We start from the raw sequence: 17245 nt of genomic DNA on the forward strand, positions 1-17245 counted from the left end.
CTTTTTCCACTTTACAAAACAGCACCTCCATTACGTTTTATAAATAAGTAATCCATTTCACGTGTATACATTGTTGTTCCAGACCTGGTGTGCTGGGAGAGTTCATTACTATCTTCCATTACTCAGTTCTTTGCAGTGTTTATCTGGATGGTACAAGGTCACATTCCATTCCTTCTGCTGTTTACCAAATTAGCATATGAGCTGATGGGAGGGCATTTCCACAGGGCAGGTGCCACTACAAAGATGGCGCTCTGCCTGGTTCCCTGTGGCTTCAAGTCTTGCAGTGGATGGGTTTGGCATAGAGTAAAACAATCAAACATGCCAGGAAGAACAAGTTACACTTTTGAAGAAGCTGTTTAAATATTTCCCACAGAAAGAAGTAACTCCAGAGAGCTGGGACTAACCAAAAATTGCTCTAATTCTGGCAAGTGTCATATAAAGAAGGCTCAATGACATCAGTGGATTGTACATTTGTCCAGTTCACACTGGATTTATTAAGAGAAGGCAATAGAGTACAAATATTGAAAGCAGTGTACTGTACATCCTGAATAAAGCAGAGATTTACCAACTGTTTTCTTACTTTTCAGTGCAAAAAAGCTTTTGACAGGGTAGAATGGCCCTAATTATTTGAGGTATTGAGAAAAATCAATATACTGCTTCAACTTAGTTTCATTCTCAGCTGGTTAAATGTGAAAAAATTCGACAGATGGCATTGGTGAAACATTGACTGATAATGGAGTGGGGGTCAAAGAGTGCCCCTAGTTGCAGGGGGAGGGAGACTCAGGGTCCCAGATTCTACCTTAGGAGATTCTACCCAGGGGTGGAGGAAGGGGTGTGCGGTAGGGGTGGGGTGCCCCGGGTGTCACCACTGAGGGGGGTGACAAAATGCTGGGAGAGACACAGTGGTTTGGGCACGCACAGGCTCCGCTCTGCCCAAATGGTCCATCCACTGCCTCCCCCCCCCCAGCTGTAGGCAGCTGAGTGGGAGGAGACAGGCAGACTCCAGAGGCCCCGTGCTGTGACCTTCCCCTATGGGTGGCTCACCCCGCCCTCGCCCCACCCCTATGGGAAGTGTGCCCCGCCCCTGGGCGCACCAATCCAGATGCCCGAGTAGCTTCCTCTGCCGCTGCCTCTGCTCATCATACTGTGGATTGAGAGATGGAAATATTCAGAGAGGCAAGATTTTCTAAGGTATGGCTGACCTCCTCAAGCTGTAAACCGTGCTAGCAACTGTCCTATTGTCAGGGATCGGTTGGCAGAGAAGGGGGGAGAGACCGAAATGTACAGAGAGCCGCCTCCTTTGATGAGCAGCTGCACTTGTCAGAGGGAGAGGAGGAGGGACTGTCAGGAAACACAGAAAATGAGAGGGAGGGAGATCCAAAGGCTGTTATAGTAGAGAGAAAGGAGCAGCCTCCGGCGCTTAAGTTTTCACGTAAGGAGAGGAGAAAGGGGGGGGTCAGGAAGCTTCTCTGCTGGAGGGGGAACCGGAGTGAGCCACTTCCCGCAACTGATAGCGATTGAGGCAGACACGCTTTCAAGAGCTCCGTACTGTATATAGTTTTGGACTTAATAAATCTTGTAAAGACAGGCTGGAATCCCGGGCTGTTATCTCGGCATATCGTCCTGACACCTATCCCACAGGTTCTTCCTTAACTACAATTCTTCCTTAACTACTCACAATGAAAGTGTCAGCAAAGGAATGTTGGCAAACATATCACAAGTGGAAGAACAAAGATAGGAAAGGGAGGGGAACATGACATGGAAATAAAGACTTCAGAGTTGGACTAGGTGCCAGAAGGGAGTCTGGTGACCAGAAAGGGGGAAGATGAGAGGGACTCAACCCTGGTACCTCAGGGAAGTGGGGTAGGGGAGGAAGAGGGCAGAGAGCCAGGGACCAGATATTTATGGACCTGTGAGATCATTTCCAAGAAAATGCAGAGAAGAGAAATTCTACCAATGGAAACAGAGATCATGGAGCTTGAAAAGAAAGATTCTGGAGGAGGAAGGGCCAACCTGTTCTGGCCCTTCAGGAGTTCAAGCTTTCTCCAACTTTTGCATTTTGGGAAGCCAAGGTGGGTGACAACAGTGATCTGTTTGTTCAAGACACCTGTCCTCCTCTTTCACAAGGGAATGGCACACATTTCATAAAAATGTGGAACGGTGGCAAAGCCAACCAGCATGGGAGAGATGTCGATCTTTTCAGGAGGGATGGGGGATTTCAGGTGGAAGTTCTGCAGGATGCTGGTGAAGAAGAGGAAAAGTTCCATTCGGGCCAGCTGCTCTCCAAAGCAATAGCGTTTTCCTAGGAAGGAGGAGGAAAGAAAAGACGGGTCATTATAGCCTGCATTGAGGTTTTCAGGCCAAGACTCCCCTAACCCACACAGCCACAGATAAAATACACCCATTACAACTGAGATCTACAGGTAAAGGGCAGTGCAGTATACAAGTTTAATAAATAATAACAATAATTTTGGTGTGCATGGTTCAAAAATAGATTTTTCTGTAGAAGGGAAAAGAGAAGGGAGAGACAGAGGTACATCAGCACCAGCAACAGTTTCTGGCTAATTTTTCTCACTTCAATTGGTCGACTATATTGGGTTACTATTTGCTGTAAACCGCCAAGGGGCTGCTGAGGACTCACCAGCAGAGAATGGCATAAAAGCCTCATTCTTCTTGAACTGCCCATTCTCATCCAGGAAATGTTGGGGGTCAAACACGTCTGGTCTTGCAAAATGTTTGGAGTCTCTTAGCACGGATCCCAGCAAAGCAAACACTTCAGTTCCCTGAACAAAAGAGGGAGGGAAATGAGAAGAGAGGGGAGAAATGGAACGTTATTCTCGTGGGCAAGAAAATATTGGGTTTTTTTGGGGGGTGACCTCCCTAAACTTTATAAATTAGTAAATTGCAGGGCTTTTTATTATTTGGGAGAAAGCTGAAGAAGAATTCCTGGGCTAATCTGTGCAGAAGAACGTGACCAAGCTAGGGCCATTACGAAACAATACAGAGTCACTGAGTGGCTGGGGAAACCCAGCCAAATTGGCGAGTATAAAAAATAAATTATTATTATTATTATTATTATTATTATTATTATGAGGGCCAATGGCAATGCAAATGAACTGTCTTTCCACTTGCCTTGAGGTGTGATAATAATAATAATAATAATAATAATAATAATAATAATAATAATAATAATAATTTATTATTATTATTTACAATGAGAGTTCCCCATTTTTGGGACACCACCCTGTGGTGTGGTGCCTCTGTCTCCCTGATTATTATCACTCAGAGGGTATGGACAGGTGGAACAGATGTGCTTGGGGAATTCACTGAGCCACAAACTATACCTGGAAGAGTGAAGTCTTATTTTTTTTTATTATATAAATTTTACTGGCATATAAAACACATGCATATACATTTACACAATGACACAATACACCAACATAACACACTACCTTATATTCATAACATCGAACATACCTACATTACTCTATATAATACCTACCTATACTGTACATACGCCTGCCAACCTAGCAGTTTGAAAGCATGTCAAAGTGCAAGTAGATAAATAGGTACCACTCCGGCGGGAAGGTAAATGGCATTTCCATGTGCTGCTCTGGTTCGCCAGAAGCGGTTTAGTCATGCTGGCCACATGACCCGGAAGCTGTGTGCCGGCTCCCTCGGCCAATAAAGCGACTCCAGAGTCAGCCACGACTGGACCTAATGGTCAGGGGTCCCTATACCTTATACTGTACATATCAACATACCTACACACTTGGGGAACTTCACTGAGCCACAAACTATATCAGGAAGGGTGGAGTCTAAGTTTAAGGAATTAATAGAACCACAATACCTTGGGAATGGTGTATCCCCGGAACTGGGTATCGCGGGTCACACGTCTTGCTAACCCCAAGGGGAGCATGTCAGCGAATCTCTGGATCTCGTGGATCACAGCATCCGTGTAGGGCATCAGGGGACGGTCATCCATGTTGGGAGTGCGACTGGAGCCAATCACCCGTTCAATCTCTTTGTGGACTTTCTCTGTTGAGAAATCAGCTGGATTAGAGCAAAAGTGCTATTTGCACCTTCCAGGGAGCTAAAGAAGGATCCCAGCTCATAGCTGGGAAAACAAAGAGGGACCCTCCCACAGAAAGGCAAAGACACATCTCTCCACCCTATTTTCCTCCCCCTTCCGCAGTCACCTTCAACCTCCGGGTATTTCAGCAGAAGCAGAAAGCCATAGCGCAAAGTGGTGCTGACCGTTTCTGTGCCGCCGAAGAAGAGGTTAGCTGTTGTACAAACCAGATTCTCTAGGAAGAACTCTGAGTTTGGGTTTTCCTTTTCCTAGGCAGAAGAAAATGTACTTACTTATTATTTCTTGGGATAGGCTAAAATCTGACTGGCTTCTGTCTATGAAGCTCTCTCTCCTCTACTGATTGGCTGAGCTGCAGTGATGTCATGCTCACTCCAATGAGGGGGAGGGGACAGTTGTGGAGGGCTGAAAAGCAGCTCAACAATTCCTTCCAGTAGCACCTTAAAGACCAACTAAGTTAGTTCTTGGTATGAGCTTTTGTGCATGCACACGAAAGCTCATACCAAGAACTAACTTAGTTGGTCTTTAAGGTGCTACTGGAAGGATTTTTTGTTTTGTTTTGACTATGGCAGACCAACACGGCTACCTATCTGTAGCTCAACAATTGTGTGGGAAACAGATGGCTGGGTGGAGGAGGAGTTTAATCAAATGCTGCAGGAAGAAGTACATTATTTGATCTGTCCTGAATCCTCCAACATACTTCTTCCTTTGTTTGAATTTGGTTTAGTTACAGTATCCTCCCAGTGGTCCCAGGGTCCACAAAGTTTCCTGGAGAAATTGATTGTAGTAACTAGAATAACAAGGGACGAGGGTGGCGCTGTGAGTTAAACCACAGAGCCTAGGACTTGCCGATCAGAAGGTCGCTGGTTCGAATCCCTGCGATGGGGTGAGCTCCCGTTGCTCAGCCCCTGCTCCTGCCAACCTAGCAGTTCGAAAGCACGTCAAAGTACAAGTAGATAAATAGGTAACGCTCTGGTGGGAAGGTAAACGGCGTTTCTGTGCGCTGCTCTGGTTCGCCAGAAGCGGCTTAGTCATGCTGGCCACATGACCTGGAAGCTGTACACTGGCTCCCTTGGCCAATAAGGCGAGATGAGTGCCGCAACCCCAGAGTCGGCCACAACTGGACCTAATGGTCAGGGTTCCCTTTACCTTTACCTAACTAGAATAACGTAATTGTACCTGCTGCATTTTCACTAGGAAGCAGTCAATGAAATCCCGAGGGTTGTTGGGGTCCAGGGTCTCCTTGTTTTCTTTTATCTTCCTTTTAATGAATTCCTTCAGGCCCAGCAGCTTCTTGAAGGTTTTATCTTGTGGGCCAGGCAGGTGCTGCATGATGCCCGAGAACATGTCGTAGAGCTGCGTGTGTCGGGTTTGGAGGAATCCAGAGTTATCAGGAGGAAGAGAGAGAACAGATATTGAACAAAGTAAGATGAGATGGATTTGTGGGGCAGGGAGAAGCAGGAGTTCCTCCCTCCCTCGGTTCCTCATTATCATGGAAGGTTTGGAAGAAACAGGTGGCTTGAAAAGAAGGGAGACTGGAGATGTGTCTCTCCAAGAAGAACAGACAGAGGGAACTCCTCACTCCACCCAGACAGAACTTGGTGCTGACTAAGCTATGAATTTGTCACAGACACAACCTCAGGGCCTTACTTTCCATCTTTGAAGGACAAGGAAAGCAATTTGGAGGGAAAATCAGGGTGTGTGGAGGAATTGCTTACAAAACCAGCAGCTTCAGTTTCTCAGTCTGGGATTATCTCAGGTTGAAGCAACATTGTAAACATGCTCCAGGCAGAGCCTGACCAAAGAGCAAGGCAGAATAGGAGTTGCAGCACCATGGAGAGCTCAGAGTGAGACGCTTGCTCCAACAAGTAGCTAAATATTTTTAAGCCTCTCCCAGGTTCTGCCCACTTGTAGAGAACTTAGTTTCTTAAGATTGGTGCCTCTGCTTTCGTTCTCACACTTGGTTCAGTTCCTGTGAGGTTCTAGGGGAGGCATTTGGGTCATTTTGAAAGGCACCTCTGAGGGTCCTGGTCCTGGTTTTGGTTCTACAGTCCCTGATGCTCCGGGAGGTTGTGCTGTGGCCTTCTATTGGTCAGGCTCACTCAGACCCCTGAATGTGGTCTGGCTCCTTAGCTGGCACTCCTGCCGCTTCTAACTCTGTGCCTTGACCACTTGAAATATACTCAGAGTCAAGAGTGGATTTCATGCTCTTTATTCAGCTCATAGTGGTGAGGAGGAATAAATGTTTCCCCAAAATATCTGCTTTATATACATTATTTACACAATGGGCCCCACGTGATTGGCTAATTCCGGGATTCTCCTGTAGGGCAATCAGGTTGTGGATTCACTTCCACCTGGGTGGCTCCTGTAGACCAATCATACTGCTGCAGTGTTCTAGGACCAATCAGACTGCTGCATTCTGGATCCTATTGTTCTAGGACCAATCAGACTGCTGCATTTTGGATCCTATTGTTCTAGGACAAATCAGGCTGCTGCATTTTGGATCCTATTCAACTCAGTACATAACACCACTGCTGTGTAGGAGTGCAAATATCCAGAGTGTGGGGGTCAGGTGGGATTGCTATGAGGAATTATGACATATGGAGCAAGCCATTGTGTCCGCGATGAACACATTGCGTTGACTAGGTTTAATTCATTGACAATAATTTTTGATCAAATCCCACAAGCCTCTGTACCTCTGCCATTTGCTTTCTCTACGCCTGACAGGCACGTATCAGCATTCTAAGTACACAGGCCAGTTGTTCATCAGGCATCCTGGGTCATAAAGATAGAAGGTAGCTTTGATGTAGTTTGTTAATCGTTCACAAGGAGATGGTAAATACTACCTATCCTTCCTCTCCTGTTTATTGCTGTTTATGGCCTCCGGAGTTTCCTAAAAGCATTCCTCCTTGCTTCGTCTTTTATTTACTCTGAATTACATATGCACGCTCAAGTAGGAAATTAGCTCTTTGTAGTTTTAACTTTAACTTTGTCCCACCTGGGTTTTTTTGAAATGCTCAGAGGAAATCTGAATGGTTCGCATGAACACTGTGTAAAAAGTTCTTTTGTGAATAAAATGACCTGGGTCGAGGGGAAGGGAATTACTGTTATATGCACCCATAGCTGCCAACTTACAGATTTGAAAATAAGGGACCAGCAGCCCCGAAAATAAGGGATCAGCAGCCAAAATAAGGGATTTTAGTCAACCAGTAGCCAAACGAAGCCTCAAGCGGTGGTTCCCACAGCGCAGCAACCCGGCAAAGGGGATGCAGCAAGGAAAACCACCGTCACCTCTCCGCTGGGAAGCGCTGAGCAAAGGCGAGTCCCCAGGCAACGATTTGATTGGCACAAGGCATGCAAGCTCCACCCCCCAGTCGTTCTTAGACTCCTTACTGGGTGAGCAACGCAGCCAAGCAACACAGTTGGAGCCTCCCTCCTCCCTGGCCGGCAGGGAGGGAGGAAGGAAGAGGAGCTGCTTCCTTTGAAACCTGGGGAATTTAAGGGACATCATCAATAAGGGACAGCAGCGGGACATGGTGCTGGGATAAGGGACTGTCCCGCCAAATAAGGGATGCTTGACAGCTATGTACGCACCCCTCCCAGAGTCTTGCCGGTCAAGCCTCTGTGTGCATTTTATCAGAGTCCAATCCTTCCTTGCTTTGGGAACGCTACACTGCTGGTCTTTGGGGTAATAACAGGGCCTCACCTGATGCTGGCTGCCCTGCATGTTGTGCCTTGAGCAGATTAGGAGAAGTGGCATTATTCACAATCTCATGCTGGAAGTCCTCCCCCTCCCCCCCAACGTACCTGTCCCCAAGAGGTGGCAGTGAACTGGAAGACTTCCAGCGAAGTGCTGAGCAAGAAGAGGAACTCCTTATCTTCGTATTCAAAGCGGTTGCCAAAGGCAATGGAGCTGATCACGTTGGACACTGAACGGCTCAGGATGTAGGTGGGGTCAAAAGGCGCACCTAGAAATTTATATATATTAACAGTAACTAACTGTGTTATATCTCATCGTATTAAGATGCCTAGGTATTTAACAGATTCAGAACAAATCTGAAATGGATATTCCTTTAATGAATGTGCAATCAAATTTTTGACCTACTGGCATCAATTCCAATTTATGTTTTTTTAAAAATTTATTTAATTTTCCAGTTCAATTTTTTTTTTTACAATCAATTATCCAACAACCAACATAAAAACAAGATCCCAAAGAATCTCCAGGACTTCCCTCCTCCCCTTTGTGGGTCCTTTAGTTAACCATTTCCTCCTGCATCTTTTATAATAATCCAAATCTTTTTCATCTCCATTATATCCAAAATCCAACATTAAATTGCAAGTGTTATTCCAATCAATTCCGATTTGGACTGGCTAATAGAATATTAAAATATTTGTATCAACATTAATCAAAGATATGCTATAGACTGATAACTTGCACACTGTGTATGATCTTTATCTGGCTTGGGAATAACTGTAATATAAGCTTGACTACGTATTGTTGATAAAATATCTTCATCAAGTACCTCATCATACAATTGATGAAGTTTTGGTACCAATAGATCTTATACCATTCAATAGCGATTCCATCCAATCATTGTGTTTTGCCACTTGGCATTTTAAGAATAGTTTGTTTAATTTTTGCCTCTGATACAGTATTGGGGTTAATAGCATTTGTTTTTGTATTAAAAACTTCTCTAAAGAGGGCTGCCTTCAGATGCCTTCTAAATGTCAGATAGTTGATTATTTCCTTGACATCTGGTGGGAGGGCATTCCACAGGACGGGTGCCACTGCTGAGAAGGCCCTCTGCCTGGTTCCCTGCAACCTCACTTCTTGCAGGGAGGGACCCGCCAGAAGGACCTCGGAGCTGGACCTCAGTGTCTGGGTGGAACGATGGGGGTGGAGACGCTCCTTCAGGTATACAGGACCGAGATATTAATTGATCATTAATATCTATTGAGTTTTTATAACTTTGTCAATTTTAATACTTGGATCACTTGGGTCACATTTTGCTATTGTGTATCTGGCTTATTTTGTCCACGGGAAGCAGAGACTGGCACTTTTAGTTCCTGCTCCTTGCAATCTTGGGGATGTCCAATATACAACTGGGAATCAAATGCCGCAGTGACAAGGTTCAGATTATCAGCGTTCAAATGGCCAGATAACTGTCCAGTTTCTAACTATTACCTGTAACTCATTAAGCAGCAATTCTTGAAGGTACCAAAACTGAGCTCACTTTTTGTTTCCCTCAGGGATTCCAGCAGGAAGTGGGTCTCCTCCAGGATCCGCTCTTCGACGGATCTCTTTCCCATCCCAAAATTCCTCAGAGTCATGATGGAGAATCGGCGTAGCTGCTTGGCCCGTTCCCCGTTACTGAAGGCAACCCCTGAGAAGCAAAGGAGTAGTAAAGGGAAGGAGGAACAGGAGAAGGTGGCTGCAAACACACAGTGATAGAGATCCCCCCGCAATGAAATCTTTGTTGACTGGTTTTTAAAGTTGCAATTTCAGCAACTGGAAGAACATTCTAAGTGTAAGTGTTCCCTCTCATTCTCTCTCTCTCTCTCTCTCTCTCTCTCTCTCTCTCTCTCTCTCTCTCTCTCTCTGTAACTCCTAGTGGCGCAGCAATAAAACTGCTAACACATTTGCAAAGCTAAGGAGTCTCTCTGTCTCGTGTGTGTGTGTGTGTGTGTGTGTGTGTGTGTGTGTAGACAGTTGAGGTATTTAAGAGTGGGCAGGAGTGTTGGATTTCCGTTATGCCACTGTGCAGTTTTTGGAGTCACAAGACTCTGTTTACATTCCAGACTGTTGGAAGTCTCACGGGAGATGGGTAACGGATGTTGATGTTACTGGTTTCCTGTTTCTTTGTGTTGTTGTTCACTGACTCTCACAGAGAGCAGATGCATATTCTTCTGTCCTGTGTAGCTAGAAATAAACGTAGCTATGTAGCACATATTTCTCGGCTCCTTCTACTGTTTGGATACTCTGTGTAATGGAGGAGCGTGCCTGAAGCCTCATCAAAGGATTAGGTTGTTAATCACCATCGGAGCAGAGGTCGTTGGATTCCGAAGCTAGTATGTCGTGGGGGAGAGCCATTTCAGCTCGGTTGTAAGGAACCTCCGACAGGGAGCACAATAGAGGAAAAGACACAGCCGACAATCAGCTGATGGAAGGCACATGCAAAGCCCAGAGCTTTTTCCAGGCACGATCATCTACACTTGCAAAGCAACTAAATTACATCACTGGTCCTCTACTTGGCTTTGAATATTAAAATGCAAATCCCATCTCTTCTATGACCACTGTCGGAGGAAGAGGAGTGTGGGGGGAGTGCACTGCCCCCAGCAGCGCGATCCTGGTGGGGTGCCATTGCGGCTGCCCCCACTCTCGTGCTGGGTACCATGTCCCTGCAGGCAGCATGCCACACCCCCAGGATGCGTGCCACGCCCCCAGGATACACGCCATGCCCCCAGGATACACGCCATGCCCCCAGGATACACGCCATGCCCCCGCCTGTTCTCCGCCCCCCGGTGCCGGAGCATGAAGCTCCGCCACTGTCTATGACTCGTTTTAATTGCCTAGAGAAACCCTTTCTTGCACCACTTTTCTCCACTGAAAATGGGTATTCAAAAATCTTCTTCATAGGACTGCATGAAGGACCATTGCTAAATGTTGGGAGACATTCTGCACAGAAACATGTGTATACCTTTAAGAAGTTTCATAGAATAGAATCACAGAGTTGGAAGAGACCACAAGGGCCATCGAGTCCAACCCCCTGCCAAGCAGGAAACACCATCAGAGCACTCCTGACATATGGTTGTCAAGCCTCTGCTTAAAGACCTCCAAAGAAGGAGACTCCACCACACTCCTTGGCAGCAAATTCCACTGTCGAACAGCTCTTACTGTCAGGAAGTTCTTCCTAATGTTTAGGTGGAATCTTCTTTCTTGTCGTTTGGATCCATTGGGTTAATTGGTTTCTGGGTTAATTGGTTGCAGCTGGCCGTGGCTACAAAAGGAAAAAGCTGCGTTTTGTAGCCTGCCTGCAGGAATAACACCCACCAGAGTTTCTGTTTGTTGTTTTGTAATAAAGTCTTCGTTTTAGTTTTGGTTTTACACCTATGTCTCCTGGAGTCACAGTCTGTCCTCTGCCACCAGTTGAAAATCCCCCTCCAATAGGTTATGGGCCCAGGCCTGAGTGGGCAGAGACAGAGCGTGAAAAGAACCCAGAGACTGGAAGCAACTCAGTGTTTCTCAAGCAGCTGGCTGTGTGAAGGCGTCGGCAGGGAGTGTCTGTTTGAGACCAGGAGCCGAACATTTCTTCAAGCCACGTGTGGAAAGCTGAAAGCTGGGTGGAGCCATGGCTGGACTTGGAGCTGGAACTCAAGGGGGAGCTAGAGAGAGTAGAGAAACTGGGAGAGTCCAATTATATGTCATGGAGTTTACAGATGCAGGCGTTTTTAAAGAAAGAACAATGTTGGACTGTTATTGTTAACCCTCCTGTAAAAGATGAGGATGAAGAAGTAGATGAAGCAGACCAAAGGCTGGAGGACAAAGCCTATGCCAATTTAATTTTGAGTTTAGAGAAGTTTCAGTTATATCATGTGCGAGACCTTGAAACAGCAAGTGAGATTTGGAAAGCACTGAGAGCGATACATATTACAGACACTGCTGGCAGCAAAATTACTCTAATGAGAGCTCTGTACCGAGCCAGACTAAGTGAGGCTGAATGTGTTTCAAAACACCTTCAAAGAATGTGTGATTTATTTTCACAGTTAAATGAACTTGGGGAACATTTTTCTGAACAGAGAAAGGTTTATATTGTGCTGTCTTCACTTCCTGAGTCATGGGACAATTTAGTGATGACTTTGGAGGCAATTCCAAAAAGCCAATTAACAATGCATTTCTTAATTGGGTGTTTGCTTGATGAGGAGAAAAGACGCCATGAGAGGAAGGCCACAACCCCTCACCGTAACTCCAGAAATGGGAGGCAGTCCAGTAAAAGATATGCAACTGATGAGGAATCATAGAATCATAGAGTTGGAAGAGACCCCAAGGGCCATCGAGTCCAACCCCCTGCCAAGCAGGAAACACCATCAGAGCACTCCTGACATATGGTTGTCAAGCCTCTGCTTAAAGACCTCCAAAGAAGGAGACTCCACCACACTCCTTGGCAGCAAATCCCACTGTCAAACAGCTCTTATGTCAGGAAGTTCTTCCTAATGTTTAGGTGGAATCTTCTTTCTTGTAGTTTGGATCCATTGCTCCGTGTCCGCTTCTCTGGAGCAGCAGAAAACAACCTTTCTCCCTCCTCTATGTGACATCCTTTTATATATTTGAACATGGCTATCATATCACCCCTTAACCTCCTCTTCTCCAGGCTAAACATGCCCAGCTTCCTTAGCCGTTCCTCATAAGGCATCGTTTCCAGGCCTTTGACCATTTTGGTTGCCCTCCTCTGGACACGTTCCAGTTTGTCAGTGTCCTTCTTGAACTGTGGTGCCCAGAACTGGACACAGTACTCCAGGTGAGGTCTGACCAGAGCAGAATACAGTGGCACTATATTCAGAGGCAACCTAAAGAGGTTGTTGAGGAAGCAGCTTTCAGAGTCAGAAGATGCTATCGTTGAGGGTCAACTAAGCATTTAGTACGTCAGTGCACAGTGTCTGTGGGAGAAAACACAAGAAAAGGGTGGCCTGCGTTTGCTGGGAAGCGAGGACACAGGAAGAATCGAGTCCAGTATGTTTCTGCAGCAGTTCGAGGCACCAGTCATGACGTTGGACAGGACTGGATTTTAGACTCAGCAGCGACAAACATTTTTGTTAAGTCTGCACAAACCCTTGTAGAAAAGCAGCCTTGTAAATCTGTAAATGTAGTAACTAGCTGATGGAACAGTGCATGAGTCAGCTGGAAAAGGTAGTGTGAATATTAACTGTTTAAGTACCAAGTATACCAATGTTTTATGTGTACCAAGTTTAGAAAATAATTTGCTTTCAGTTACACTAGAAAATTGCCAGTAAAGATGCACTCTGGCCAAGGGTTGTCCAAGAAGAGCTTCTCACCGTAGCCCCGGAAAATCCAGTCAAATGCGGATTGCTCTCCACGGCCGCTGAACTCTTCGGCTTGATTCACCAGGGCCTCCTTCACGGCATCGTATCCACACAAGACCACAACACGGCGGGGCCCTAAGTGGATGGTGTAGACAGGACCATATTTCTCATGAATCTGTGGAAAGAGGGGGAGGGCATTGTGTGAAATCAGATGGACAGATGGAGCAAACAGGCTGGTTTTCAGACAAGCAAGATTAAAAACTGGCTATCCTCCCTAGCATTAGCTGACCCAGAGCTATTTTTCTAGAAAAAGAGGTGCACACCCTTCAACATTTCTCTGATGGAAATAGGGACATCCCATTCCATAATGATAATTTTACTATTTATACCCCACACATCTTACTGGGTTGCCCCAGCCACTCTGGGCAGCTTCCAACATATATAAACACATAAGACATAATGTTTATCTGCTAGCCAGTGGTGGGAATATTGCTTTGTTAATTGTTTGAGTATTACTAATGTTGTTTCTTACCGTTCTAGAGGCTGGTGTGTTGTTGTTTTTCCACAAACTGTATCTTACATGAAATGTTAGCTCATAATGCGATCCCCCCTTCCCCTGCCATGGCATTACATATGTGCATATATATTTCTTTAATCTAAGTTGCTTGGACACTCATGCCCAAATACCTCTCTTGGGTGGGAAGTCTCCATTTTCACCTACCAGGTAGAGCAGGTTCTGCTGGGTGTGAGATTTCTAATTAATTCTTAAGAAGAGAATAGCTGAATTTCTTTGGGCAGTGCACTATTCAATTCTTGGTTAAGTTTGCCTGCAACTTTTCCTTTAAGGAGCCCAAGGCTGTAGAGCCGGTGTGGTGTAGTGGTTAAGAGCGGTAGTCTCGTAATCTGGGGAACCAGGTTTGCGTCTCCCCTCCTCCACATGCAGCTGCTGGGTGACCTTGGGCTAGTCACACTTCTCAGAAGTCTCTCGGCCCCACTCACCTCACAGAGTGTTTGTTGTGGGGGAGGAAGGGAAAGGAGAATGTTAGCCGCTTTGAGACTCCTTAAAGGGAGTGAAAGGCGGGATATCAAATCCAAACTCTTCTTCTTCTGTAACTGAGTGTGGTGTGAACCATGTGAAATAATAAGCCAGGCTGAAAGAACTCCCACAAGGAGGTCCAGTGCTGGGCAGTCTCCTTCCGTCAGCGGCTCCCTTGGTCCAGGCCACATGTACCGCAGTGGCGTAGCGTGGGTTATCAGCACCCGGGGCAAGGCAAGTAATTTGCGCCCCCTAACCCATGGATTTGCGCCCCCTAACCCGTGGATTTCCCTAACCCCCAGATGTTGCGCCCGGTGCGGCCGGCTCCCCCTGCACCCCCCACGCTATGCCACTGATGTGCCGACTTCAGAGATGATGAAAAGGAAGGAAGGTTGTGCCACAGCCTGATGAAACTGCTGGTGTTGCAGTGAAGCATTTTCCTGGACATACATGTAGCTGTGCAATAAATCTCTAAAGCCATTCATGGGGGAGAAATTAGGGTTCGGTCTGTGTGATAATGCAAACAGTCCTCATTCCCACTTTCTGAAACAGAGCTGCCCCTTCAAAATTGAAACTACTTTGAGTCGGATGATGCAGTCCTCCACCCCACCACCACCCAGAAAATTGAGAGCATAAGTGCATATATTAGGGGAATGTGTGCATGAAAATGTTTATAGGATTGAAAATAACAATGGAAAATCCTCACTATCTGGAAGAATTGCTAAGGGAAAATGTTTATTTAAAAGAAATGCATACTAAAATGCTGACTAATTTTCTTGAGGACTTTCCTTAAAAAGAACCACCAACTGATGTGGAAATGAGACATGAGAAAACCTAAGATTATGGTCAAGGAACAGTGGGATTGTCTAAATGAATATTTACAAAACCAGGGCTCAGTTACCCAAATTTGGTTGTGTTTAGACTAATCTTGTGAAACATATAAAGAATGTACAGTGGCACCTCGGGTTACATACACTTCAGGTTACATACCTGTCAGGGAACTGCCATCTAAAGCGCCGGGGGCGCAAAGGCTCACTGAGGTTGAGAGAGGAGTAGCAGCGGAAGAGGGAACCAGTAGAGGGCGAGCAAGTACTCCAAGGGAAAGTGAGTCGGAGGGATGGCTCAGAGACGCTTCCAGCGAAAACAGTGGGGAGGTCTCAGGACCTCCTATAGGGACACCCACACCTCGCCGGAAACTGTCACGCCGAGAGGCCAGACGACGTGTTTCCGTTAAAGAGCTTTTATGTTGGAAACGATTCCGAAAGCAGCCACTTTCGGATACTACTAGTGATTGACGCAGCCATGCTGGAGGGGCTCCGTCACAGGCAGAGGTTTGAAAACCTGATCAAACTCTGAGGGACTTGCATTTTACGCACAAGCAGCTCATCGTCCCATCACAATACCCTTCAGGTGACAGACTCCGCTAACCCAGAAATAGTGCTTCAGGTTAAGAACTTTGCTTCAGGATAAGGACAGAAATCGGGCTCCAGCGGCACGGCGGCAGCAGGAGACCCCATTTGCTAAAGTGGTGCTTCAGATTAAGAACAGTTTCAGATTAAGAATGGACCTCCGGAACGAATTAAGTACTTAACCTGAGGTACCACTGTAAAGTGAAAAATTAAGGAAAACCTATAGGAAGGATATGAAGAACAGAGGTTATGGTGACTGAAGTACAAAAGACGTGTGGCGTAAACAGTGGAAGTCTTTTAAAAACATTTTAATTAAGGTTGATATCTTGCAAGATGGAAATATATAGCTGTATGCAAGCGTAGGTCCTTCCACTTAGGCAGAAATATAAAGAGAGAGAGAATAAGAAGCTGGATAATGTGATGGAAGGAGAATTATGAGGAGATGATGACTGAAGTGGGAGAGAGAGAGAAAAAAGGCTGAGTGGGTAGATGATAGATAGATAGATGATAGATAGATGATAGATAGATAGATAGATAGATAGATAGATAGATAGATAGATATAGATAGATAGATGATAGATGGATAGATAGATAGATAGATGATGATAGAGATAGATAGATGATAGATAGATAGATAGATAGATAGATAGATAGATAGATAGATAGATAGATAGATATAGATAGATGGGAGTGACCTTCATTCATCAGCAATATATAAAAATGATTTTATAATAACAATTCAGAGAATAGGAAACTGTGCTCTGACACATTGTAGAAAGTTACCTTCATGAATGAACGGTACATATCACTTGTGTTGACTTGGAGCAGGTTCCCGATGAAGGGGAGGGGAGTTGGTCCAGGCGGCATCTGGCTTTTGCGGTGCATCTGGCGCCAGGTTGAGAGGACCATCAGGCAAGAGAGGCAGATGACCAGGAAAAGGGTTGCTGCTCCGAGGGGATCCATGGGGAGGTTGTGGTTGGCCTGTGGAGCTCTGCAGGCAATGTGTTGCTGACCAGCTGGGAAGAGAAAATACCTGCGCAGCCCAAGTCGAGCCTGTTACATACCTTTGGAGGAACCTCCTCCTTGAAATTGTGCAACCTATTTACTCTCTGCTCAGGGTCTTCTTTCAAGTCAAGAGAAGACCTTCCAGAGCAAAGTTCAGATGGACGGATAGTGGAGACAGGGAGTTGTCTGCCCAAGTCTGCACCCCCAAGGGAGCTTCAAGGAGTCCCAGAGTCAAACACAATTCTCTCAGCACGTTTCTCAGAAGTCTGTATCTTTTGACCTGGTCTCTGCTGGTGTAAGACTAAGAGGAGTGTAGCAAAGGGAAAGGGTTGCTGCTCCGAGGGGATCCATGGCCTGTGGAGCTCCGAGTAGCCAGGAAGAGAAAGTGCCCATGTAGCTGAAACTGAGGCTCTTATATAAATTTTGCTGAAGGATCACCCCCCTTTTGGAGTTATTCCATCTCTCTCTCCAGCCTCTCTATCCAGTTTGGAGGGGGGTGTAGAGTTTGTGTTCTGGGCATTGGGCAATCAGGACAGATTAGAGAATCTGCTGGCTTACCAGCTACCTCACTGCCTGGCTGTCTACCTGCCTGAGCTGAGACAGCTGACTTGTGCTGGTCCCGGGGTGTGTGTGTGTGTTACTGTGTGGCATGGTCTGAGTCCGGTC

At 46.0% G+C, this 17245-nt stretch overlaps 1 protein-coding gene across 1 annotated transcript; it reads right to left on the reverse strand.

Annotated features, from left to right (window-relative positions):
• Positions 1–463: 463 nt before the first annotated feature.
• LOC309376035 (cytochrome P450 2A13-like) lies at positions 464–16926 on the reverse strand. The gene is made up of 10 exons (XM_081922187.1): positions 16827–16926; positions 16358–16587; positions 13142–13304; positions 9325–9474; positions 7898–8058; positions 5270–5446; positions 4200–4341; positions 3851–4038; positions 2642–2783; positions 464–2302 (listed from the first exon to the last, which is right to left on the reverse strand). Exons 2-10 carry the CDS (start codon positions 16535–16537, stop codon positions 2121–2123), a joined length of 1485 nt encoding a protein of 494 aa, XP_081778313.1. The 5' UTR covers positions 16538–16587; positions 16827–16926; the 3' UTR covers positions 464–2120.
• Positions 16927–17245: the final 319 nt, after the last annotated feature.

Source organism: Podarcis melisellensis (genome assembly GCF_964234715.1).
Source record: "Podarcis melisellensis genome assembly, chromosome: 8".
Classification (NCBI taxonomy): domain Eukaryota; kingdom Metazoa; phylum Chordata; class Lepidosauria; order Squamata; family Lacertidae; genus Podarcis; species Podarcis melisellensis.

Bases quoted from the DNA above. Each gene is read 5' to 3' on its own strand.
- LOC309376035 (XM_081922187.1), bottom strand. From the start codon at position 16,537: ATGGATCCCCTCGGAGCAGCAACCCTTTTCCTGGTCATCTGCCTCTCT. The intron at 8,059-9,324 runs GTGAGCTCAGTT...ATAAATTTCTAG, and splicing joins ATCCCTGAGGGAAACAAAAA to GTGCGCCTTTTGACCCCACC. The intron at 2,303-2,641 runs GTGAGTCCTCAG...CCTCCTTCCTAG, and splicing joins TTTTATGCCATTCTCTGCTG to GAAAACGCTATTGCTTTGGA.